Source organism: Chionomys nivalis, chromosome 21, assembly GCF_950005125.1.
Source record: "Chionomys nivalis chromosome 21, mChiNiv1.1, whole genome shotgun sequence".
NCBI lineage: Eukaryota > Metazoa > Chordata > Mammalia > Rodentia > Cricetidae > Chionomys > Chionomys nivalis.
In genome coordinates this window covers 46,418,519-46,443,977 of record NC_080106.1, presented here as the reverse complement: position 1 = coordinate 46,443,977, position 25,459 = coordinate 46,418,519, and the positions used below count along the sequence as shown (strand labels likewise).

Here is a 25,459-nt window from a genome sequence, read left to right as displayed (position 1 = left end):
TGATCTTTTCACAAACCCATGACAGTCCCCCCCCCCCAAGGTTTCAACGTCCCCTCCCCCCTCCCCGTTCAGCCAAGGCTGGGGAGTTTTATCACCTCAAGTCAGCGTCCAGTGAGAGAGTTCAGGGCTCACCCTCCACGTGGAATCTGAAGCAAGCTTGCTGGTCACTTTAAGACCATTCATCCTCTTTACCCAAGCTCATTTAGCTCAGCAGCATTGGTGCACGGAATAGGGCAGATCTGTCTTTTGAGAAATCATTCTTGTAGTGCCGTTCAATTCTGTTTGAAATACAAAGAAATCATGCTGCCCTTAATAGATTAAATTTTAATAAAACACATTAAATCCAGTAAAATATAAATGCATTACTTAAAATTTTAATAGTAAATTAGGACCCAGAAACGAGGAGACAGTGGTTTGCCCCCCTGAGATGGCTTGGGGCAACAGTCAATTTCTGGGTGGGGGTAGTGCAGGGACCTTGCTGCTGCTGCCAGAAATCCTTGGTGGACTCCTCTTCCCTCTTCGCCGGGAGGGAGGCAGTTCACAGCTGTCTGCATCAGCCAGCCGATGGGACAGAGGCTATTATGAAACAAAGAGGCTGGGTGAGAAGACAGAGAAACTCTCGCTCTAATTATACACTGATAAACTTCTCAACCTTCTGCTTAAGAAATTTTTTACCCCCTGTGGGCTTCCATTTTCTTGAGTAGATGCAAAGATAGGCAGAGGCACTGAGTTTTGGGTAGGAGCATTTGTAGACAGAGATCATCCTAAGTAGGTTTCTTATCTGGTTCTATTTGCTCTCTCCCCTGCCCCCCAGATTTATTGTCAACTTTTCTGCAGTTTAAATGTCCCATGCTAAGGACGGGGCATGGGGGGCGGGGGGGGGGCAGTGGATTTGGAATCTTTTCCCAAGAGCAGCTTCAACATTCTGCACTCACTGAGGTACTTGCAGCAATGCCTGTGGGCAAGATTGAAATGGGTTTTATTGATATCACCATGAGGACCTTGGTATTCTGGATACCGCCCCCCTCAGGGAGAGACTGTGAGGTCGCAAGTCCTGCTGATGAAGGAAGACTTGCGTTTCTTCCTGCACAACCGCTGTTGTTTATTTTTCAATTTGAGTAGGAAAAGAAGTCAAACTCTGACTTTCCTTTTAAAAACGTTCACGTTTTCTAGGAGGGAGGAGACACAGGTAGGTTCCAGGAGGAAGAAAACAGTCTTCTCAATCACACATTAACCTCCACGGGGTAATTAGATAACAGTGGTTATCTTTTTTTTTTCTTGTCTGGAATTAGAGATATCACCAAAAAAAAAAATTCAGAGATGAAAATAAGTTATTTAAGGTGAACTTAATGGGGTATGGAGTTCAATCATCAGGAAAATACCTTCATGGGAGTTTTCTTGCTCAAAGAAATAGTATCATCAATAAATTCCACTTCAAACAAAGTTTGTCCAGTCAGTTCGACAGTCCCCTCTCTATTTCATAAATTTATCACACTACCTTATTTACCATATAAAGTGGTGACAAGTGTTTAGCATCTTAGAGATCAGTTGTCAGTTGGTATTAAAATCAAGATTAATTCATATTAACGATATGCGTTTCTCAATACTCCCAGGTGACAACATACATTAATACAACTATTGCAAGTGATTAAGCTCAATGAAAGAGGAGGGACAAGGAGAGGTTCAAAACAACCCAAATATTTGATTTTTGCAGTTCCAGTTCAGCAGACTGTTGCCACGACCGTGTTTGGGCAACTCCTCAGGGTTACTTTTTACCCCTAATTAGACACCTAATGAAAGAGAAGAATCCTTTCCCCATGTGGTTTTTCTCCTTGCTATCCTTGTGCCTTTATTTATACATGGAAACACTCTATTTAGGAGTTGAAATATCACAAACTTTTCTCTGCAATTCACTTCTATAACAGTCTAGGGGAACTAGGTGGATGAAAACATTTGTCTTCCTGTTATTTCCTATTCTGCTCAAAATTTCTTTGGCCAAGCGCTCCTTACCCACTCAATACTGATAGAAAATACACCTACGTATTTTAATGGATTTTTATTAGGCTTTAGAGATGTCCAACAGTTTATACTAATTACACACATCCAAAGCCTTTTGAAGATTAAGCAAATTGGACAACCCTTGTTAATTAGAACATAATTTGAAGTTTGAAATTATATCACCGACGAAGTGGTCTAATTAGTATGATGATATGTTAATGGACCGGTGAGACACATTGGCAGTGGAGTTTGGCATGGATCTCTCTAAGGCATACACAAAAATCCTCTCTCCTATACTGACATTAATAAAAGATTTCTATAGACTAGAGCGTCTCCACGATGACATACAATTTATAGTACACACAATGCATCAGGCCACAGAGCTGCTCATTTTTTCACTATTATGAAAACTAATAAATTCGTCAAGCTGAATTAAGCATACAAATCAGATGAGGCATAGCAGATTACACAGTGAAGCTCGGTGTCTCCCGAGCCTAAATGAAATTTCAATCTAATAATTCCTTCCTGGCTGGGTCATAATTTGTTTAGAGATACTGTTCTACTTCTTTCAAAGCGCTATTCGCACTATAATTAAATGATACTCAAGCTTTTACCTTTGATTTATTTCATTTTGCGAAGCTTGAGACAGTGAGAACTGTACAATGCTTTTTTTTTTTATTTCCTCTAAAATTACCTTGACTGTTGAGGTAGAAATTAAACACCTAAGCACTTACTTGAACAGCCTTGCACAGCCCCGTACCTTCATGTCAGCTACCCTCTCTTCGAATCCCGTGCCCGGGCTTCTTTAGGCTCTCAGTCGAGAACACTGCTCGCAGGAATCCCCTTTGGCTACTCTTTATTATTTTCCTTTTCGCAGGGGAAGAGAAAGGCAGATTCCAGACCGGAGAAGAAAAGCGGCAGAGATTTAAGCACCACGGACAGAGCCCGCTGTGCGCTCAAAGCCGAGGCTTCAGCCGAACTCTGACCACAGCTTTCCCAGCTTGAACCCGCCTGCTCTGGCCAGGATGAGGTCAAGGGAGAACTGGCGGTTCCCTACTCGCCGCTACCGCCGCAGGGCTTCCGGGTGCTGACTCCCAGAGGGCTCCCCTTTCCGTGCTTGCCCTCCACTTTGTTTTTGTCCTAGAGCACAGCAGTTCCTTTTAGGCCTGCCGCCTCATCTCGCACCTGCTCGCCTTTCTAAGCTCCCAGCTTCTGCACCTGCTTCGGGCCACCCATGTCCCGCATCCGACACCAGCCGGTTCTCATCTGTATCTGCTCCCGGTGTCTTCCGTGCTTGGTGGGGGTGGATGAGAGAGTAGTCCCCCAAACCACAGGAAGTAGAGGAAGGATGGAAACATGAAGGAGAGTAAATAGGTTGTGTTTTGGGGGCTGGGGTTGGGGAGGGAGGCGCGTTGTTTGCTTTTGCAACTGGAACTCCGAGTGTGTGTTCACTTCTAGGAAAAGTGGTGTGCACTAGTACTAAAGTGCGAGCAAAGTGCAAGCTAAAAATAGTCTGCACGCAGCGGCTGTGGAAATGAAGATAAGTGGGGCTTATGCCACCCCCTGAGGGTGTGTGTGTGTGTGTGTGTGTGCTCCAGCATGTGTTGTGGTGGTGGCATTCAGCAGCACATGCGCTCTGTATTTCTGGCCCTTCTCTTCCTGTCAGTTGTTCTTTTTCCTTTGATTGTAGCTAATGAAGAATAATAAATCCAGAGTCAGGGTTTGCCAGGGGATCCTCCCAAGTCCCAACTCACCCTGCACTGGACATAGGGAGGAGGTGGAAAAAGAGAAAGGGGTGGGGGTGAGGAATATGTGCGTGTGTTGGAGGGGGTATGCCCATAAAGGGGGGAGTCGCATGCGCACAGACGACCCTAGCGGGCTGCGCGGCTGTCCAATCCGCTGAGAGCAGAGGAAAACCGAGGGAGAGAAAGCCCTGCAGCCCGGCAGATCTCCGTCTTTCTGCACTAGGCACCCGCCGAGCGGCGGGGTGCGAAGCTAGGGGCTGACCTCAGCACACATCAAGACCGGAGCTCAGAGCAAGGCAAAGGACCCGAGTTAGCCGCAGATCCTCAGCAGTGGCCGGCAGCTGGGGAGTCAGGGTCACTGGACTGCCGGGAGGGGAGGGTCCCTGAAACTTAGTGGTAAGCAGGGGGCAGGAGAGCAGGTCTCCAGGTAAGGTTCTTCTCACAGTCCAGGGACAGTCGCGTCCAAGGTTGGCTTGGAAGGCAACTTTTGAAGGGGAGTTTCTTTTCCTAGGCAGGTGGAAATCTGGCAGAAGCAGCGGGAGGGGCGGAGATTGGCACTTAGGTGACTGTCACTGCCCGGTGACTGAAGCACCGATCTGCCCAGTTGGGTGGGGTTGAACTGGGGTGCGATAGGAAGCAAGAGTTGCAGGTGCAGGGGTGGCGACAGCAAAGCGCGTGCTGGGGCAGAGAAGGCAGCGGGACCCGTGGCGGAGCCAGAGGGGCTGGAGCCAGAGGAGCTAAAAGGATCCGAGTCGGGGAGAGCCGAGGGGAAGCCAGGACAAGGAGAAACCCACCCAGAGCCAGTGTTTCCTGGCAGGGGAGGGGGGGGAGAAAAGGAGTGGGGAGGGCAGGTGGGGGGCAGGCGCGGGAACAGGAGACTATAACTCCACAACCTCGACGAGCTGGTGCACTTTGGGGCGCTGAGATCTGAAGCCAGTGTCACCCGGAGCAGGGCAACAGCTCCAACAGACCTAGCAAGCGACGCAGCAGCGGAGCTAGCTTCCGGGACTCGGCTAACAGTGCCGGGAGGCGGTGGCGGCTAAGCACAACTTTGTAGTGCTGTCTTCTCTGTTGCTCTCCCGGCGGGCACTTCTCCGGAGGGTCCGGGTAGCTGGGACCAGTGTGCGCCAGCGACGAGCGCGCCGCGCAAGGGAGGAGGATGATGATGTCCCTGAACAGCAAGCAGGCGTTCAGCATGCCGCACGCGGGCAGCCTGCACGTGGAGCCCAAGTACTCAGCTCTGCACAGCGCCTCCCCGGGCTCCTCTGCGTCCGCCGCGCCCTCGGCGAGTTCCCCCAGCAGCTCCAGCAACGCCGGCGGCGGCGGCGGTGGCGGAGGCGGCGGAGGCCGGAGCAGCAGTTCCAGCAGCAGCGGCAGCGGCGGCGGGGGCTCCGAGGCGATGCGGAGAGCTTGTCTTCCAACCCCACCGGTGCGTAGGTCTGCATAATCACTGCTTAAAGGCACATTTTGACAGCCTCCTTTATCTGCTTGATGTTTTTTTCATGTCTGCACAGCAAATCACCCCACACCTCCAACCAATCCCCCGTCTCTTAAGTATTCAGCGGGTCTTGCCTTTCATATTAATTTTTATGACCTGGGATGCTGCCTGTGCGCGTGTTGTGTTGTGTTGTCTGCTGTTCACTTTTCTCCCCCTGCACCTAAGCTTCTCGCGGAGGCTTTCCTTCTATCTTCACTGCCGAGTTTCAGGATCATTGTCGTTATTATTATTTTAACGTTCTGGGAATGTTGTAGGCGCGGTGGCGGTGGCGAGCCCTGGGCCAGCGCTTCCGGAGAGAGCGCGCACAATTCCCAGCTGAGCGTAATGTGTGCTTTCTACTTACAATTGCAGAGCAATATATTCGGAGGGCTGGATGAGAGTCTGCTGGCCCGTGCTGAGGCTTTGGCCGCCGTGGACATCGTCTCCCAGAGTAAGAGCCATCACCACCATCCGCCCCACCACAGTCCCTTCAAGCCGGACGCCACTTACCACACCATGAACACCATCCCGTGCACGTCGGCCGCTTCTTCTTCATCTGTGCCCATCTCGCACCCATCTGCGCTGGCAGGTACCCACCATCACCATCACCACCACCATCACCACCACCACCAGCCGCACCAGGCGCTGGAGGGCGAGCTGCTGGAGCACCTGAGCCCCGGGCTGGCCCTGGGAGCCATGGCGGCCCCCGACGGAACGGTGGTGTCCACTCCGGCTCACGCATCGCACATGGCCACCATGAACCCCATGCACCAAGCAGCTCTGAGCATGGCCCACGCTCACGGGCTGCCCTCGCACATGGGCTGCATGAGCGACGTAGATGCAGACCCGCGGGACCTGGAGGCGTTCGCCGAGCGCTTCAAGCAGCGACGCATCAAACTGGGAGTGACCCAGGCAGATGTGGGTTCGGCACTAGCCAACCTCAAGATCCCGGGTGTGGGCTCGCTCAGCCAGAGCACCATCTGCAGGTTCGAGTCGCTCACGCTGTCACACAACAACATGATCGCTCTCAAGCCTATCCTGCAGGCGTGGCTGGAGGAGGCTGAGAAATCCCACCGTGAAAAGCTCACCAAACCGGAGCTCTTCAACGGCACGGAGAAGAAGCGCAAACGCACGTCCATCGCGGCGCCGGAAAAGCGCTCGCTGGAAGCCTACTTCGCCATCCAGCCAAGGCCCTCCTCTGAGAAGATCGCTGCCATCGCCGAAAAGCTGGATCTCAAGAAAAACGTGGTGCGCGTCTGGTTCTGCAACCAGAGGCAGAAGCAGAAGAGAATGAAATATTCCGCCGGCATTTAGGGAGCCTTCTCCAGGGAAGGCCCTTTCCCTTCGTCCTCTCTTTTCTTTCCCCTCTTCTCTCTCTGCCTCTTTTCTTTCCACTTTGGCTATCAGAAACAATTCCGGTAAATGTGAACCATAACAAGCCAGGATCAAGGGAGCAAGCAGCTGAGCCCACATTAAAGAGAATGTGAACCGGTTCCGCAAAGTGAAGAGAAACAAAAGATGGAATTTGCCAAGTTGTAGCAGACTTGTCCCTTTTAACCGCACCCCGGCTGCTCGGCTTCATCAAAGGAAGCGTGGAGCTAGCTGTCAGCTGGAAGGCAGAGCGACAAGGTTTTGAAAACCTCGCAAGTACGAGCAAGTAAGGTTTGTTTTTATTCTTACAGACGTCACCCTTGTTCACGTTTAAAAGTACACTTTGCAGCTATTTTTCAGAAATAGAAATTGATTCAGGACTGAAACTCGAAGCTAGAGTTGATGCTTAATGTGATATGATAGAGACATCTCTAAAGTATTTTGAATTTAAAAAAAAGATGGCAGATTTTCTGCGTTTACACTGTATATTATATATATATTTTTATTGTGGTTCTTACCGCTTTCTTCCCGATCTGAAGTGTTAATACTTAAGGAAGGAGTTGCGCCTGCTGTGTTCACTGATCTTGACAGTTATTATTAGATTATTGCCGAACAACCTTCTGTAAATTATTAATTTATCTCTCTGGTAACTTAATTTTGTGCACATCCTAATTAATTAAACTTCTTTAGTCTGAAAAATAAAACCGGGAGATACGTATAGCTGCTGATGCTCAAACATTTTTTTTAATGAGTTTACTGGATTTTTCCAGTTTCCCTCTTGGAATGTGTTCCCTTTAGCCCATTTGTATATTCTCACTTTGAATGAAGGTGGTTTTTCCCCTTTGTTTTAACTGGTAGTGTTCTGATTTGTGAGTTGACACTCGGTAATGAATGTCTTAATCGTGTAGACCTGACTTACTGTCCAAAGTCTTGTTTACTTCCTTACATATTTAATGGGGATTCCCACACTGTCCCCATGACACACGCGTTCTCTCACTCACAATTACATGCCTACACACAGACACACACGTCCCTAACAGAGGAGAAGAGCAGCTGGAAGCGTGACTGACGACCAGGGCACCCTTCTGCAGCCTTAGGTGCATTGTCCACTTTGTGCTTGCTCTGCTGGTTCTGATTTCACCAAGGTATTTCAATTTTCCAGTTTTCAAATTGCTTTGCTTCTACATTTTGACATTAATGCCAGTTTTTTCCTTTTAGGGGGTTTGCTTGTAGGAAAAAAATGAATTTGAACTATAAGAAAAACAGTGCACTGCTTGTAAATTCACACTGTTTCATAGAATTCCTTTGGAGCGCACACAAAAAATAGGTGCACAGTGACTGGTACCTTATCTATTGTAAATATTTCATTCAAAATTATGCACATATAGATATATTCTTACAAAATTTGCTGTAATTGCTCATCCATTTGAGGCTCTCTAAAGTCCTGAGTTCTGTATATGACCTGGTTTCTTGTTTTGTTAATAGGTTGTTTATTTACCATAGAAATGTATTAAGTTATTTTGGGTGTTGTTTGATTGTCTTTCACCGATGAGAAGATTTTAATGTTTTACTGGCAAAGTATGCTGCTTTTTTCATTAAAATATGCTATTAATATTAAATGACTTTTAAAACGTGATGCTGTTTTAATCATTTATGTGGGAATTATTTTGCTGCTGATTCTTTTAAGAGACAGGAACACAGAGAGTGGCTGTTATTAAAATATAACTTGGGCTTAGCAAGAGGCATTTCCTTGGGAAAGTATAAAAGAACAGGCTTTATAATATCATGTCAATGGGCAGAGCTCATCTCATAGGGCACTTTGCTGTTTAACTTAGATGATATCACCATGTCTGACTCCAAATACAGCCTTCAGAGTCCTTTCTCCAGACCTGAAATGATTCTGTAAAGAGAATCCTATAAAGTCAAGGTCAGATGGGGACTATTTCATCCATTCCTTCTCATCTCTCATTGGGCAAAGGAAGAAAGAAACTCAGAGCACTTTTCAGTAGCAGTGGGAGGCTGGGTGTGGCGATGGTGGGGGCAGGACGTGGTGAGCAGGGAGAGAGGGCTTCCCCTTTAGTTCTCAGCTCTTTAGCCTGCCCTGGAGATGAGTGGCCCAAGCTACTGCAGAAAGCACCTGGGTTGCTGGCAGATGAATAAAGTCTGTCTTGGTGTCCTCTGTCTCTGTGTCTTTCTACTCCCCATAATCTTTAAGGAAACTAATGTTATTGTAATGGACAGGGTGTGGCCCCTTTGGTGACTTTTTCTGACATGAACTGGAGGAAGTCTATTAAACATTGATGTGGTTGTGGAATTCTGCCCATTTGGCTCAGGCACTTACTTTTCTGATCTCACTTTAAGACACTTTCTCTTCCATTATACTAATTTTCAGATTCTCCACAATGGATGAGCAATGTTTTGGGCTTTCAAAGTTTATTTTTCTAATAAGAGCCTGATTTGTATTTTTACATCATCCACAGTGCTTGGAATTAATTGGTATGAGAACACTATGTTAATATATAGATCAAACAAGGGGGAAAAGCGGGTAATGACCTGTCCTTATACCCTCTGGGGTAACTCTTCTTTCCCGTGTTGGCCTCCTCCATATGAAACTGCTATGAAATGGTTCTTTACTTGGAAGAGGCTAATAAAACAAGACACAGATTTATGGAAATTGGTGTATGGTTCAAAATAAGATTAAATGCTGCAGGAAGTTGATTAGTATTTCCAGACAGAACTAATAGTTGTGAAAGTTATATGGAAAATGAGTGAAGGGACCATTTCTTCTATAACTGAAACAAATTACATGTCTCAGAAGCAAGATTTAAGTGACCATTTAGATAGAATGAGGTGCTTCACAGGTGTGAAAGAAAACACAGGCATGTGGTGTTTTAAGAGGAGGAACTGTCAATGTAGGTCCATTGACATTGGTGGTTTGGTGTTATTCCTGTACTTAGCAAGGCTGATATTTCTATCTTTCATGTCTTTCCCCATCCTTGGAGGCAGTTTTCCTGAAAGTCTCAGTGTGGGGGCAAGTAATTTCAGCACCATGGCCAGTGACCACAAGCCTGAGTAGTTTCCAACAGAGCCATCCAGTTAAAAAACTTTTCACTTGTGTGTATGTATGCATGTATGTATGTATGTATGTATGTATGTGTGTGTATGTATATGTATTTGTTTATTTTCAGACCAGAGATAAGCAATTAAACAACTTCAGTGTATAACATATCATCCTTTCTGATCTGGAGCAAAAGTGATTTCCATAATTAATAATTTCCTGAGTGTGGGTTTTAAATAATGCAGGTGGAAGCTTGCACCCCAAGAGTTAGCTGACAGAAGAATGGCTGGCGTGCTGCTTAGTGTCTGAGATCATCAAATAAGCCATCTTTAATTGGAATCACATCAAAGTAGTAAACAGAAATGTTTCCGAACAGTCATAAAATTGGTGTTTATTATTTTGGTTCATTTTGGAGTACACAACAACCCCCATGTATGCTTGCAGAAAAGCTGCTTTTCAGACTGAAGTCCTGCGATTACTTTTAATCTAGCAAGTTTTGTATTTTAAGTTTTTAGAACCTTATTATACTTTCAGTTCATTTTGTCCATTTTTACCAGGGCAATCCCCACTCCCTTTTTATTTTTAAGGTGGAAATGACTTCATTATTAGAGACTGATTACATGTGTGTTTTATGGAAGCATTAGACCTTTTAAAAGGTAAATACATTCTGAAAGATTTTTTTATTAATGAGAGTTTCAGAGACATACAAAGCAAAAGATTTGAAGAGAAGTTGGGTTTAAAGAAGAAATGAAAGGTAAGAATAGACTGAATTATGAGTAAATTCTTGAGAAATCTCCATTTGGTATTGATTTTTAACATACATGAATACACAGAAAAACATTTCTGAAATCTTTATCATGTCAATCAAAGCCATCAGCATTGATGACTAATTTTTTATTTTTCCTCAAAGCCACAATTGCTATCTTATTGCAAAAAGATATATTATGAATTGACTTAGCATCCCACTTCATGAACATAAATTTTATGTTTCATAATTGTCTGGTTTCTTTTTATTAACTTCTGTTTAGCATGACTATGTAAATTTACACTGCAATGAGACAAATCAGCAGCATGGGACATGGTGGTGCATCCTGTAATTCTAGAACTTGGGAGACTCAGATGGAAAATCAAGAGTTCAAAAACTGACTGACCTACATGGAGAGTTCAAGGTCATCCCAGGCTACTTAGTGAGACCCTGTCTCAAAATGCAGAGAGCAAAATAAAATATCATGCACACTATCTAAGTACTCACTGCTGTCACTATTGTACTGTCTTGGAAGAATGCAGTTGTTATTGGAAATTTTCAACTCCACTGATACATTGCTTAGGAAAAAAATAGAGAAACTTGAAGAGTTGAATGAAGTGATTGAAATTTAGAAAGCACTCTCTTATTTTATACAAAATACATTTGTAAGCAAATAACAGTCATGGTAGCTTACACTTACAATCTCATCTCTTGGGGAGCTGAGGCAGGTGTGTTGCTGCAAGCTTGAAGCCATCCTGGCTACTTAGTGAATTCAAGATCAGCCTGAGCTGTACCAGAATAGCCTACTTCAAAAACAAAATGAAGCAAATCAATAACAAAATTACATTTGAAATAAAAATAAATAATAGTATACAGGTATTTATTATTTATTTATTTATTTATTTATTGGCTGTCAAGTCCAGTTCTTGTGATTTCCTTTTGTCCTGATAGTTGAGCTGGGGTGTGTGAGCTAAAACACCTTACTCCAGACTTCAGGCGAGTTAGTTCATGTTTCCAGATTGGTAAAGCTCTTGAGGACAGCGTGAGAACAACATTGAAGGAAAAACAAAACAAGACAAAAACCCAGCCTACTTTACAGAGCATCCTGTTTAGAGGGTGGGCCTTAAACTTTTTGGCAGATCATGATAATTTGCCCGAGTGATGAATTCCCCATTGTAGCCGGCCGTGAAGGGAGACAGAAAGTAGAAGGTGGATGGCTGTCCCTGTAGCACAAAAAGGGGGACAGAGCTTTCTGGTTGGTTGTGAAGTCTCTGAACTGCACATTTGTCAGGAGACAGATTTATAGCGTTGAGAAAAATATTGCTAAATTTCCCCTACTTGGCCCCTTTAAGAGTCATTCCCAGTACTGAAAGTCTATTATGAGCGAATTAATAAATTACACAGCGAATTATTAAATCCAGATAATTACAAGGAATAAGTAAGTAATCATTAGTTATCTCAGCTAATTACTGTGGGTCAGAGCCAGCCAGAATGTGAAATCCTCCCCGGGAATTGAAATTAACTTTGCACAGCAAGTCTCTCTGTTTGACATCCTCACTCCGTAGGCACACAGCAGCTCCCCTGTGAGCCAGTCTTTCTATTTAACTTGGAGAGAATAGAAATAAAATTAAGTGGCGATGTGATAATAGGAAGCTGCGCAGAAAGCAAACTGTGGGTTTTCTGTACTTTCTGTGCCTGGATATAAAAAAAAAATATTTAGATCAGTTTCAATTTTTTTTTTTAAAGCATCCTTATTGAGCCCTGGCTCCTGAAAAATCCTGGCACAAGTGCCTCAGCACCCTCTGATAGACAGATTAACAGCACAAGAGTCTCTCTCTCTCTCTCTGGCTGGAGGAGGCAGTCATCAGAAAGAAAGATAAACTAAAACCCTTACTCTTTGTTTGCACCCCCACTGTGGAAGGGCTGTTTAAAAGGGCAGCTCAGATATAATAATCTGTTTGCTTGTTTGTTTGGGTAACAGTAAGCTTTCTTCTGGCCGCAGAAGATCCTGCAACTGCTGTTTCTCTTCACCAGATACCTCACGAGCTGATGTCACTTGTTTTTATTTAGAATCACTTTCTGAATCCGGGCTTCCCTGCCCCCCTCCCCACTTCCCACCAAGCCCCCAGGCCTTCCAAAGGGCAGAAAAGAGGGCGAAGCCTGGTGCCTGCTGGAAAGCAGAAAACGAATCCGTGTGATAATGTGATTGTGTGTATCACAGATCTGGGAGAGCCTGGACATTTGAAGAAAACGACTGTTAATGTATTAAAATGGGGGGAAATCTAAGAGTGCTCTCTAGCTCTCTCTAGCTCTCTCTCTCTCTCTCTTTCTTTATCAATTGCAATTAGATGGACGGTCTTTCCGCTCATTCCCTGCTCTAGTCTGGGATGATAATAAAAATTTAATGAAGCCTGGGACGAGTCGAGAGCTCTGTCGAGGGACCGTGGAATAGAATATTTTAACTGTACATTTATACCAACTGTCTAGCTTCAAAGACGTGACTGCTTTTAATCTCGAATTATAAAACCACAGACTTGAAATTAAATATTAGATACCCTCCGATCCCTTTCCTTTCTGAAATATTGTCACGACTCTGTTTTCCTCCATTGCCCCGGAACACACATTATCTTGGGTCTCCAATTACATTTCCGTGAATAATAGATGGCTTTGATAGGGTGTACTATTCCAGAGCTTTTGTGTGTGTGTGTGTTTTTAAAAAAATAGAGTTGATGCAATATTAATTGGCTGTAGATGTTATAAGAATGCACAGCCGCTTTTGCAGGAACAAATCGATGAGCTAGGGATGTGGGAGAGGATGAAGGCGAAGATTCCCCAAACGTGGGTCACTTCTTGGAGAAGGGGACCTCTTAGAGCATCAGTAGATGAAAAGACGCCCTAAGTTCCAGGATCAGCTACTTGAAGCCAGCGAAGTCCACCGCCCAGGACAGAGGTAGAGAAGGGGCGAATAAGAAGCGGGACGCGGGGAACTACCACCAGTCGGAAGCTTTCTTCTCTTTCCAAGGCTAAAGCTCGGGCGCTGAGGAATCAGTATCCTCGCCTCATCCTGCAGGTCGGACACCTTAAACGGTGTGCCCCTGCTGGTTTTTAGTTGTCTGCTAGCCCTAACCCCTCTCTTTTCGTCGCGGGGTCCCTGGATGCGCGGTGACAGGCGGTTGGGAACGGGTGGGAGGACAACAAACAGAGCCACCCTCCAGTGGCTATGGAGCCTTCCCCGGCTCTGGGCAACCCCCTAGAGCCCTGGGTAGCTTTGCCAGGCGCACAGCCAGAATCCAGCAAGAAAGAGACCCGTATCCTTGCTCCCTTGAATTTTACTAATCACGTCTATTTAAATTCTAGCGCGGTCCGCCTTGCACTCCCCGGGAAAGCTCTGGAGAACTGGACCCATCAATTATTCTGGAAAAAAAAAAATCCCACAGTCTGCGAGGCTTCCAGCCTGATAGAGGGAGGCGGCGGGAGGGGGTGCCCACCATCGTTCCCACCCCGCTCCTTTCTCTCCGCCCCTTTCAGACGACCCTTGGGTAAACACTTAACTTCTGGGTTCTGGGATCCCATAGGGTTTATGCGTGGTCTCTCAGGGGGTTCGCACTTTTGTGGGCAGGGAGGGAAGGTGGTGGGAACAGGTTGAGACCCACCTAGCTCTTTCCCCACTGCAGAGACACTCCACTCTTCCCCTACACCTCCCTCCTATATCAATTTTGCCAAGTCCTTCACGCTTCCTTGGTGGTTGAAGACTATTGGGTAAGAACGCACGGGCTGGCCTTTGCTTCTCTTCTTCCCTGTACCACTCGGCAAGGACGGTGCCTTGAGGGAGGTACTAGTTCAGAAGTCTTTAAAGAATGTCGGGTTAGCGTCCCCCAGCCTGTATCCTACCCCCATTCAGTCTCTGGGATGCCCAGAGGCCAAGCAGCAAAGCAGCAATCCCTGGTGCGCAGCTGGAAGCGCAGGAAGAACTCTGGTCCTTGTAAAGTGTGTGTGTGTGTGTGGGGGGGGTATTGAGCTTGGCTAGTAATTACTGCTCCCCATCCCTGGCCAGCCTCACCCGCCCCCCCCCCCACTCCTCACTGGGTCTGCAGCCATTACTTCACCTGTCACTTGGCGAGAATAAGCTCCCTCCCCCCACTTGACTGTGGCTGAGACACCGTCCCTTCATCCTTCTACAAGGCCTGCATCACATCCTTAACATTTTGTCATTATTTTTATCGGTACCATACTTCTCTTTATCCTCTAACTTCCAGTTTTCTGACCCGTGGAATGGACGCAAAGTCTTACTTGGGTATATGGGTGAGCAGTTTTGTTTGAGCATTACTAGCCACCGTGTTGGTGTGCTCTTGTCATTTGCAGGCCTTCCTGGATAATTTGAAGGGAAAGACAATGAGAAGTATTGTACTATGAGAACTGATATTTTTGAAAGAAGCCAACTTGCTTCTGAAATGGCTATCAGATGCCAAATCCCCCAAATCCAGGCTTGAAATCAAATGCATTTGTAAATTATTAAATGACTGAAAACTGTAAATCCACACACCCACTGTGGGTTGCTCTCACAGCACAGTTGTGTTCTTGGAAGATCTTGACGACAAAAGTTGGAAGACTCAATTACTGGGAGAGGAAAGGCTGATAGCACCAGGCTTCACTATCCTATGCTCCTAGTTGGCTATCATAACTGGTTTAAGAACTCGTTGGCCTAGCATGGAGCTAATAAAAGCAGAGGGATCCTTTTGCAATAAAACTGATAGCCTGATGCTCAAATTTCAGCAGCAACCCAGAGCCTGGCATGTAAGGGAAAATTTTCATGATATTTGTCCAGAATATGCATCTTTCCTGCTCCAGTCCTGACTCTTGGCTTTCCTTGCTATCAACCCTGGAGCTCCGATTAGCTGTACTGGCCTGGGAATGGAGTGACTCTTCCATGGTGGTGAGTAGCCAGCCCCTACGACCCATCCAGCTCTGGGTTGTAAAGGTTCCAAGAGTTTGCTTGAGCCAAATAAATCACTTTACAAGAAGTAAAAGTAGGACGCACATTTTACAGTGTGGAGAAGGGTCAAAGCACTGCATATCTTTTGCAAGCTGGGCTTGAACTCATATACTTCCGACATTCCGATCCTAAAAGCCTCTACTTCAACTCATATTTTCATCGCACGTGTTCACCTAGGACACATGACACGACATACACTGGTATACAAGGATGGAGATTCATGATGTCACCACAGGTATACAGAGAGCACCCCACCCCACCAACCTGCCCTGTGAAACTTCAAACTCATGCTGAATCTTCTCTGACTCTAATCAAAACACTTGTCTTGGGAATACACTGAAGACTCACAGCTATTGTTATCTCCTTGCTCCCCTCCCCCAGTGCACCTGCCAGGCTTTGACCTCTTATTTGCTATAGAGGCCCTTGCTCATGCATTCTGCCCATGTTCAGAAACCAATGGGTTGTTCAGGTGGCAACACTTTTAACTCCAAATGCAAAAAGCATCCCTACCTCTCTGAATACTGGAAAGTGCTGTTGGCAGCTGTCATCAGCAGGACTGAGGAGTCTCAGCTCCAAGGGCTCTTTTCAGAGTACTAGTTCAGAGCTTCCTGAGCCAGGATCTCTATACCTTTGTATCAGAGGCCAAGGAGGGTAGGTTGGCTAACTTATTGCCTTTGATCTCTTTTAGGACAACATTCCAGAGGCTTACTAATGGTGTCCAAGGTGAATAACTCCCTTCCTGGTGGATTCCTGAAGATAAGCCCTTCTTCCCTTCTTCCCAAGCAGGCAACTGCTTGAACCCTCCCCAACAGACTGGAGTCTGTGAGGGTAAGAGAAGCTGGCTTCTGACTGGTAAGCTAGGACATTTGATTCAATCTAGAAGAAAAACAGTTTGGGAGAACCCTACGATAGTGCGCTTAAGTAAGCTTCTCATCTCTCTGAAGTAGTCTTCAGAAGTTAGGAGAGTATTGGTTGATAAACTGTATTTTTTTTCAATCCTTCTTTACCTTGCAGTCCTGAGAAGTTTTAATAACAACATTGTTGGAGGATCTATTCTTCCTCCTCCTCCTCCTCCTCTTCCTCCTCCTCCTTCTCCTCCTCATCCTCTTCCCCTCCCTGCCCCTCCTCCTCCTTCTTTTTGACTCTTTTGAGACTGAGTCTCACTATGTAGTCCTGGAACTCACTGTGTAGAGCAGGTTGGCCTTGAACTCACAGAGATCCACATGCTTCTGCCTCCAAAGTGCTGGGATTAAAAGCATGCACCACTATACCAGTTCATTCTTCTGTTTCTTAAGTCATTTAGCTGATTTATTCCCTGCACCCCACACCGCTCTTCTTATTTCAGGAATTTGTTGTTCCCCTAGGATTCACTCAGAGTAGGAGGAATGGTGGGGGGGCTCTAGCTTCCCCTAAGGAGTGGGGTAAATACTAAGAATGATCCTTATACCCACCCCCTGGCTGCCATTTTATAAGGCAGATGAATTACAAGGGAGGAGGATCATAATAAAATGGGTTTCTATCAGTGATCAAAACACCCCCACTTCATCAAGTGTTCTCAGGAGAGGACAAAATGTGTCTCCATAAGTTGCCATTAGTTTTAGTAATAAGTGTTGTCTTGCTGTAAAGAAAATTAGAATATTTTCCAACATGATGGCCTATTAACAGTAGCTGGTGGGAGGGAACAGGAGCTCCCTGAGTTGAAATGTGATTAACAACCACTTCTTATTCTGGAAAACTCAGACACTTTTCTTCTTGAAAGCAGGTAAGACAAGAATTCTATGGTTTTGTTATTCACATTGTGATTTAAATAACTCTTAACTTTCATTTTTCAAAAAACAGAGCTTTCCTGTCTGACTTTGACATCAGGATATAAGATGACCCAAGGCAGAGGGGACCTGGAGGCTTCGCCCATTGCTACAGACGTAGGAGTTCAGGAACCTGTGGGTGGAAGAAATGTCTAGATGTTTCCCCTACATCCTTCGGTCAGGAAGAATAGTTGTAATTGAGAAGGGGCCTTGAAAGGGAGAACAGACAGATTTAATAGAAGCTCAGAGCACTCATATTTACTGTGCTTCTTTCGATTTGAAGAGTTTTCATGACTTAGTAATGATAGAAGCATCCTTTCTCCACGCCATTTAACTCATGAGCATTAGGTCTGTTATTGCAAGACAAAATGATTTAATCAGACTTGGAGAAGTCCCTTTAAGGCCTAATCCCTCACCTTTCCACTTCCCCCATACCCAACAGATGAGGAAATCTTAGAAGCCTGCGCCACTGGTGGAAAGCAGCTCACTTGAGACAGGATGTCTTGATCAGCTCTAGCACCACTCATGAGTTGAAAAAACAGTGCCACCCAAGGTCTACATTGACTCCTGCATTTAGAAGATAGACAATTCACACGGAGATGCAATACTGTTTGGCTTCCCAGCAGCAGCAAGGTCAGAATTCTGCTTGTAATTCACAATCAACAGGCTGTTGACAAGGCAGGGAAAGGCTTGCCTTTCCAGTTTTGCAAGTTCATTTGTCTGAATTGTTTTATCTTTTCCAGGATAGGACAGTATCCTTGAAAATGAAGCCAGTTGCATGCTGTGTAATGTTTTAAAGACAGCCCTTTTCCTAAATGATGGCCCCAGCAGCAGCTGGAGGGAAGAAGGGAGGTGACACCTTCTTATGGTGCCTTGTCCTCCTAGCTTCCTGTTGACTACCAGAGCTGGAATGGGTTAGGAGGAACTAAGTGCTGAGTCAGGGCTCGCAACCTTTTATTCATGGTGATTCCTTAAGACTTAACTTTTGTAATGTGTGGATGCAGAAGAACAGAGCAGGCTGCACGAAATGAGTAAGTCAAAGCTGGTTGTCAGATCCCTTCCAACCTTTCCTGCCAGCTTTGGTCCCGGGCCTTTCCTTGATGGCTCACCACTTTGTCTCCAGCTTTCTCCTTTTCCCCCAATCTATTCTCCTTTCCCCAACACGTTTACAGAATGTGGATTGCAAGGCAAGCTAGGGAATAGGTCTCAAGCAAATTCATAGTGAGCTAAATTTCACAGGATCCTAAAAAATAATGCACGAGGGCCTAGATTCCAGTTTTGAGCATGGCATTTGGTTGAAAAGCATGAGAAGCAGATCTGAGTCTCAGGGACGAGAAAAGCTGCGTGGCTTTCCTGAGTCTTGGGCATAAGGTATTGGTCACAGAAAGACTGGTCAAGATATTTTCTGTCTGAGAAGCTCTTTAGGTCAGTTGAAGAAGGCATCAAGGATACTTTTATGCTTTCCCTTGAAGAAACACTCTTGGCTGCAGGATTACATTTACTAGTCAAACAGCCTGACTTTTGGATGGAAATACCATCAGTTGTCTCTGCCCAATGCTTTTGTAGATGTATTAATCATAACCACAAGGATTGCTAAAATGGCAGGGCTCTCTTCGCTTTTCAGTTTATACAGAACAGAACCATTTACATAAAGTCCTTAAGGCAAATAACTGTTGGGGCTCTAATTTATATCTGATCGAAAATTAGCCGTCATTATGCGCTCCATTAGCAGCGTCTTTAATGTGCTTCTAAGCACCATTTGTCAAGCGGCTTGTTAATATCCTTCAAGTCTTTAAAGTTGAGAGCTCATTAAAGAGTGTGCTCGGTTATTGATGTAATTTAGATGAGTTTGGAAGAGCAAGCGCACCATGTCTTGAATGGGCAACCTCCAGAAACCAGGGCTAAGGGGCATTTGGTGACCAAGTTCACAATGAAAGATTTCTTTCACGACTTCCAGCTCCTTCCACAGCAGCTCTCTGCTCTGCCCTGGTGTTTCCCAAGGCCTACTCCCTGATTTGAGGGTGAGTCACTCCCTTCTCCAAGAAGACTCTTGGAGACTCATTTATTCACAATTCATTTGCTGAACTTCCTCGGAAAGAGAAAAGAACTTTAAATGGTCCTTGACCCAGTAACAGTTGTGGGAAAACTCACAGCATAGTTCCTTTCTTTCTAGCTCCGCCCCTACTTAGCACCCATTTACTTCTGGAGATCTGCCTCTTTATCCCAGGGTGTAGGAAGTAAATGCTCATTGAGAAACTCTAGGCCTCAAGACAGAGATGTTGCCCTTGAACCGATTTGGACTGAGGTACAGCAAACCCGCTTAATTATGTACATGTTATTACATTATCTATCAACACCCCATCAGAAGAGCATAAGGGCCAATAAATTATCTCAGTTATTCATCTAAAAATCCATATATTTTGTCATTTTCTTTCAGGAGGAGATTATGTTAGTGTAACACAATAAAGAAAACCATTAGTGCAGGCTGAAAATTGCAACTGAGTGCAACAATAATTCCACTGGCAAGAATAAATAACAGTTGAGAGCAGCATTCCTGCCTTGGATGCTGGGGGGGGGGCTGTCGCATTCCTGCCTTGGATGCTGGGGGGGTGCTGTCGCATTCTTGCCTTGGATGCTGGGGGGGGTGCTGTCGCATTCCTGCCTTGGATGCTGGGGGGGGGGTGCTGTCGCATTCCTGCCTTGATGCTGGGGGGGGTCTGTCGCATTCCTGCCTTGATGCTGGGGGGAGGGTCTGTCGCATTCCTGCCTTGATGCTGGGGGGGGGGTCTGTCGCATTCCTGCCTTGGATGCTGGGGGGGCTGTCTCCGCCTCATTTTCATGCCGGTCTTGACTTTATCAGTGAATCTCACTATTGGGGTTTAGTTACATCTCCCCTCTAACTCTTTCTTTTAAAAAAAAATTAAACCCCACAATTTCTGAACCCTCTTCTATTCCTACTCTAAATTCAATCCCCTCCTGAGACCTTCCCAGGACTCAGAGATGAATGCAGATAATGGAAGACACCAGGGGTTTTCTTCTCCCTTCTAAATTTCTGACATTCCCCCAGTTTAGAAGGTTGGGTGTGAGGGTGGCTCTGCCTCTATCAGAGTGGAAATGAAACCAATAGTTTAGGGAGTGGGGGAGGGGCACAGCCCTCCTGGTCTTCCCGCCCCACATTCTTTCCCTCCCTCTGAAAGAATAATCTTTCTCATCATTTCTGGAACCGCGTCTTTTCTCGCACGTCCACACCTTAAAAGAGTTCATTACACTCACAACAGAGAAGGAGAAGGGAGAAAGAAAGATATAATAAGATCAATTTAAGGACATATTGAGGTCATATAACAGCGCAAATATTCTCAAGTGCTCTGTATAATGTGCGGTGGGGATTTTGGGCAGTTTTATTGTGTGGTTAGGATCCTCATCTCCGTTGTTTTTTACAGGATTCCTCCAGGCTAAAGTAATAAAGCGAGTAATTAGAATGCTAAAGACAGATGTAAATAACAGGAACGAGACAGCGGTGACAGATGAGCGGCTGGGTCAGGAAAGAGCCCAGTTGGTGGAAATGACAAGGGCTCCACGGCCACCCCCCTTCCCCCCTCTCCCAACCCGCGCGCCTTGGGCCTCTGCTCTCTCTGGCCGTGGCCTTAGGCGGCCAGCTGGGGACACAGCGGTCAAAATTGCACTGGGGAGGTGCGGCGCTGGGGGTGGTGTGGCGCTGGGGGTGGTGTGGGCCAGGGAAGTCAGAGCTAGGTCGCTGCTTCGAAAGGAGGGCAAAGCGTGCGGGCCTCCCAGTCTTCCCTCTAGGGGTCCCAGGTCGCCGGGTCTCCCCGTCACTGAGGTTCCAGCTCTGAGCTTCTCTCCCGCCGCGCTGCCTTCTGCTCTTTCTCCCCAACCAGCGTTAAGGTCCTCCGCAGCACCCCCAGTCCAGCTACCTACCGCCCAAACCCGAGGAAACCACCCGGGGTTCGTCCCCACAGGTTACCAGAAGTCACTGGATACCCCCTTCCCCTCGCACCTCAATGGAGCAATCCCTGTGTCCCTTGAGCAAAATATGTAACCGTGGCTTTTCCAAATCGGACCCAGCGATTACTAAGAAGCAAGTGGAACGAGTCTGAGTGAGTTTCGTTCTTTTCCTGACAGTCTAGATGGATGAACAGCAGGGGCTCAGCTTTACAGAAATTTTATAAAAAGTCAAAGCTACTTAACCACGTTAGCCTTGGAAATCAGAGGAAGACAATTAGATCCGATTAAAGCCTGGTGAAGTCCCTGGGCAAACCCCCACAGGTCTTGCTCAGAACGGGTGCAGGGAGACTCCCATCCCTTAGGGATCCTCAGTGTGGACGTCGAGGCCGGCTCAGGGTTGCAGCCTGGCCTCAAGGCTAATTCCTGGGATACCGCGGCTCGTGGGAGTGGGCGCGGCTTCAACAGATCCTCTTTTCTGTGAGCTTCATGGCCTCAAAGACCTGATAATCTTTATATGAACATCCTCTCTCACCAACAAACCCCAGAGGGAGCCAGAGTCTACTAGGAAACCCGCGGAGCACCCACTGAGAATGTCGGTGCCTTGGCAGGCACAATACTGCTTGTGGAGCAAGTGTCTGGCACCCTACTTCAGAAATCCCTCCGTTGTGGTCTCAGTTAAAACACTAGTTATGCTCCCTGGAGAATAAAAATTCCCAACATTTCACAGCCCGCCCCCCCCCCCATTCTTGGGTGGGGGCTACAAATAATGGGTTGGGGTAAAATGAAAGCGTGTAACTTAAGATCCAAAGATGTTTATCCATTTTAGTTTTACTTCATTTAATCAGTCCATGCAACTTTCTCATTTGCAGCCATTAATGTTACTGACGCTTTCCCCAGCCCATTCCCCACCGGCAAACTTCCTTAGCATCTTGCTCTAGTGGAACAATTTTACTTTTGACCATCTTGTCTCTGTGGGACCTAACACCCAAATATGAGAGGACATATATATTTGTCTCTCTGTGATTAGCTTAATTCCCATCTTCTTAAGCTGAGCAATGTCTGCAGTGAGCCCATGCAACTGTCGCTGAGGGACCCTATTCCACTGAGGATGCTCAAGTGTGCTCACCCTTGCTAAATTGCTACCTTTCAGATGGGTGTGACCAAGAGGAAAAGTACATTAATACTTGTGAGCTCAAAGTAGGAACCACAGTAATATCCATGCGAAATTGTTAGCTTTGCCCAGTGATCATTTTTCTCTTATCAAGTCTCATCAGTAGTAGAAAGCTCTTGGCCTTGGAAAAGGACTGGACTTTAATGCTTTGGAAGAGACATTCCAGGTAACCCTTCCAGTTAATACTTTTGATTTTTGATAAAAAAAAATTGATCAATTTAAAACTTTAGGGTATTGTCTGAGAACCTAAATTTTGGTGATGATCTAGAAGTCTTGTCATCTCTGATAGCAATCTTTGTTTATGCTTGAGTAAGCTTCAAGTCTGGCATCTAAACTCAGCTGGTGATGGTCCTGGAGATGGTAGAGGAGGGGAATAAGGCCTTGGGGGAAGTTGGGATGCAAGTAGAGCAGCCAAATAGTAGGTGCAAATTCTGCAGTGTGGCTGGGCTTGCAGTCACGGGGAGATGGGGAGTTAGCAGGCAAGGCAGTTTGGACTTTGTGATTCCTCTTTTCTCGGGAGAAGCTATTTCCTGTGTGCAGAAATACTTTTTGCTGTGGAAGTTTCCAGCTCTAGGTTGTGATTTAGAGATAGATGACACAGTTTAAAGCTCAGGAAAGGAACAAAGCAGGCAGATCTCTTCTCAGAATCAGCTCTTCGTGAGGAAGCAGTAGTTTCGCTTGCGATGATGTTTTTGTTGGGCTGTGTAAAACGCATGTCTTTCTGTGTGCTTTTGGGAAAATACACACGGACATACTTCAGAAGCAGTGTTCAGGGAGAAGTCTTCCTGGGTCACACCAGACCCAAATGATTTATCAGTTCTTTGTTTCATCTGAAACTTTGTTTTGTGAACCCTGCTTCCCTAACAGGTCCCTTAAATGTCAATGTCACTAGTGTGTTTTAATCTAATGGATGGAAGCACCTCCAAAGGTGTATATTCCGGGTTGTTTGAACACTTCCTGGCCTCCGACTTGGTTATGAGCAAATACATCATCCAAATGTAGATAGTTAGTGATATGTTTAGTTAAAGTCAGTCCACTGTCAACTCCAGTACTGGTTTCTTCAGGAAATCATTGCTCAACCTGTCCTCTGGCCCAGCTGTAAACTTACTTGTGTCCCGTGTCTCCTATTACTGCCTTTCTTTGCACTTTGTAATGCTTATCTAACACGGGAAGGCACACACACACACACACACACATGCACACACACATGCACACACACATGCGCACACACAAACGCGCATACACACATGCACACACACACACGCGCACGCACACACGCACACACACATGCACACACCCTCTCAACACGCACCATAAACTGTAGCTGGAGACTGAGGTAAAACAATCAGTATGCCATTTGTCCAAACAGATGTAACCTACTCTAACTTACTCCTCCAAAACCTGACCTAGCAATTCAGAGGGCAGGAAAAGGCAAACAGTAATTCCTAAGAGAGCTTCATTTTCCGTCTTTAAATTTAAATAGCTAAAAAGCCTGGTTCTAGTTTGTGCCTGAAAATTACAGAATGGTCAGAGCTGTGCAATCACTCTAATGTAAGAGAGTGACAGCCAGGTCTGCTGTGCGCCTCCAAGTGAACCAGCCCTTCCAGTGCTAAAAATCTCACAGGCAGCATCTGGAAGAGCAGTGTCTATGCCCTCCCTTAGTTCTCCCTCCTTCCTTCCCTCCATCCCTCCCTCCCTTCCTTCCTTCTCTTTTCCTCCTTTTCCTCTCCCCCTTCTTTTTTTCAAGACAGAATTTCTCTGTGTAGCCTTGACTGTCCTGGATTTCACTCCGTAAAACAGGTTGGCCTTGAACTCAGATCCCTCTGCCTCTGACCAGGTGGGATCAAAGGCCTGTACTGCCACACCCAATTGCCAAATGTTTCTTGAACTGGAGGATGAACTTCATTAGAGAAGCCTGACCCTTTGAATTTACCTGTGGCTAACACAGTCCACAACACATTGTCACTCAATAAGAGGTTGTTGTCTGACTGCTTGGCTGGGCCACTTAAAGAATGACCATCTGACCAACAGGATTTTTTCTCCTTGTTCTCAAGAAAGTATTTTGCTTATGAATTCATGATAGGAAAGGAAGACTTAAAGTTAATCATCAGCTCCTCTCAGAGCCAGACGCGATGCAGCCAGCCGCCAGGTCAGACATGCTGAATTTTTCCCGGTAAGCTCACCTAGTGGTGCTACGTAGATTATTAGAAATGGGCTAAATTAATACGTGAGAATTAGCCTAGAAGAGGCTAGATATAATGGGCCAGGCAGTGTTTAAAAGAATACAGTTTGTGTGTTGTTATTTTGGGGCATAAGCTAGCCAGGCAGCCAGGAGCCGGGATGGCAGGAACGCAGCCCCCAACTCCTCACAACAAGCTAATCTCGGTTGATTCTGAGTTTGATGCCAACTTAGGATATCTAGTGAGATTCTATCTTTAAAGAACTGAAAAAAACAAACACACAAGACCAAACAAAAACAAGCAATGGAAACCTAACAATTTGAGAAAATTATAAACATTATTTTTGTTTTGTTTATCTAATAACATGCTATTTAGTTCTCTTGTACCTGGTTTTAGAAATAGACCTCTGTAAGAAACACTTAAGGAAAATGGAACTCACTGTAGGTGGTTTGTTTCTGACCTGCACAGACGTGGGTTACGTCTATTTCTGGATAAATGGGGAGTTGTTTCTTTTATTAGATAAGCGAGGGCGCCAACCCTGTACATCTCTCTTTCTACTTTACCTGAGGTTTAGGTTAAAATGTAATAGCTTTTTTCTCCCACCATATATCTTTTCAAATATTTGCCATGTTATCGTCTAGTGTCTACAACTTGCTTTTAAAAAACGATTCTAAGTGGACAGTGGTGGTGCACACCTTTAATCCCAGCACTTGGGAGTCAGAGGCAGGAGGATCTCGATAAATTTGAGGCCAGCCTGGTCTACAAGTGCTAGTTTCAGGACAGGCTCCAAAACTACAGAGAAACCCTGTCTTAGAAAACAAAAAAACCAAAAATTCGGCATTATTACTTTCTGACTCTAGCACACCTGTGACGGCAGCCTCTTGGAGCTTGCGGACTTGAATTCAAATGCCGGAAAGGTCGGATCTGAAGACTTTCAAGTCATGCAAAGTTGT

The 25,459-nt window shown here is 45.7% G+C and overlaps 1 protein-coding gene across 1 annotated transcript; it reads left to right on the top strand.

Annotated features, from left to right (window-relative positions):
- The first annotated feature begins 4,902 nt into the window (after positions 1-4,902).
- On the top strand, positions 4,903-6,534 carry Pou4f2 (POU class 4 homeobox 2). Its single transcript, XM_057754230.1, has 2 exons — positions 4,903-5,172; positions 5,593-6,534. Exons 1-2 carry the CDS (start codon positions 4,903-4,905, stop codon positions 6,532-6,534), a joined length of 1,212 nt encoding a protein of 403 aa, XP_057610213.1.
- The last annotated feature ends 18,925 nt before the right edge of the window (positions 6,535-25,459 follow it).

Bases quoted from the DNA above. Each gene is read 5' to 3' on its own strand.
- Pou4f2 (XM_057754230.1), top strand. From the start codon at position 4,903: ATGATGATGTCCCTGAACAGCAAGCAGGCGTTCAGCATGCCGCACGCG. The intron at 5,173-5,592 runs GTGCGTAGGTCT...TTACAATTGCAG, and splicing joins CTTGTCTTCCAACCCCACCG to AGCAATATATTCGGAGGGCT.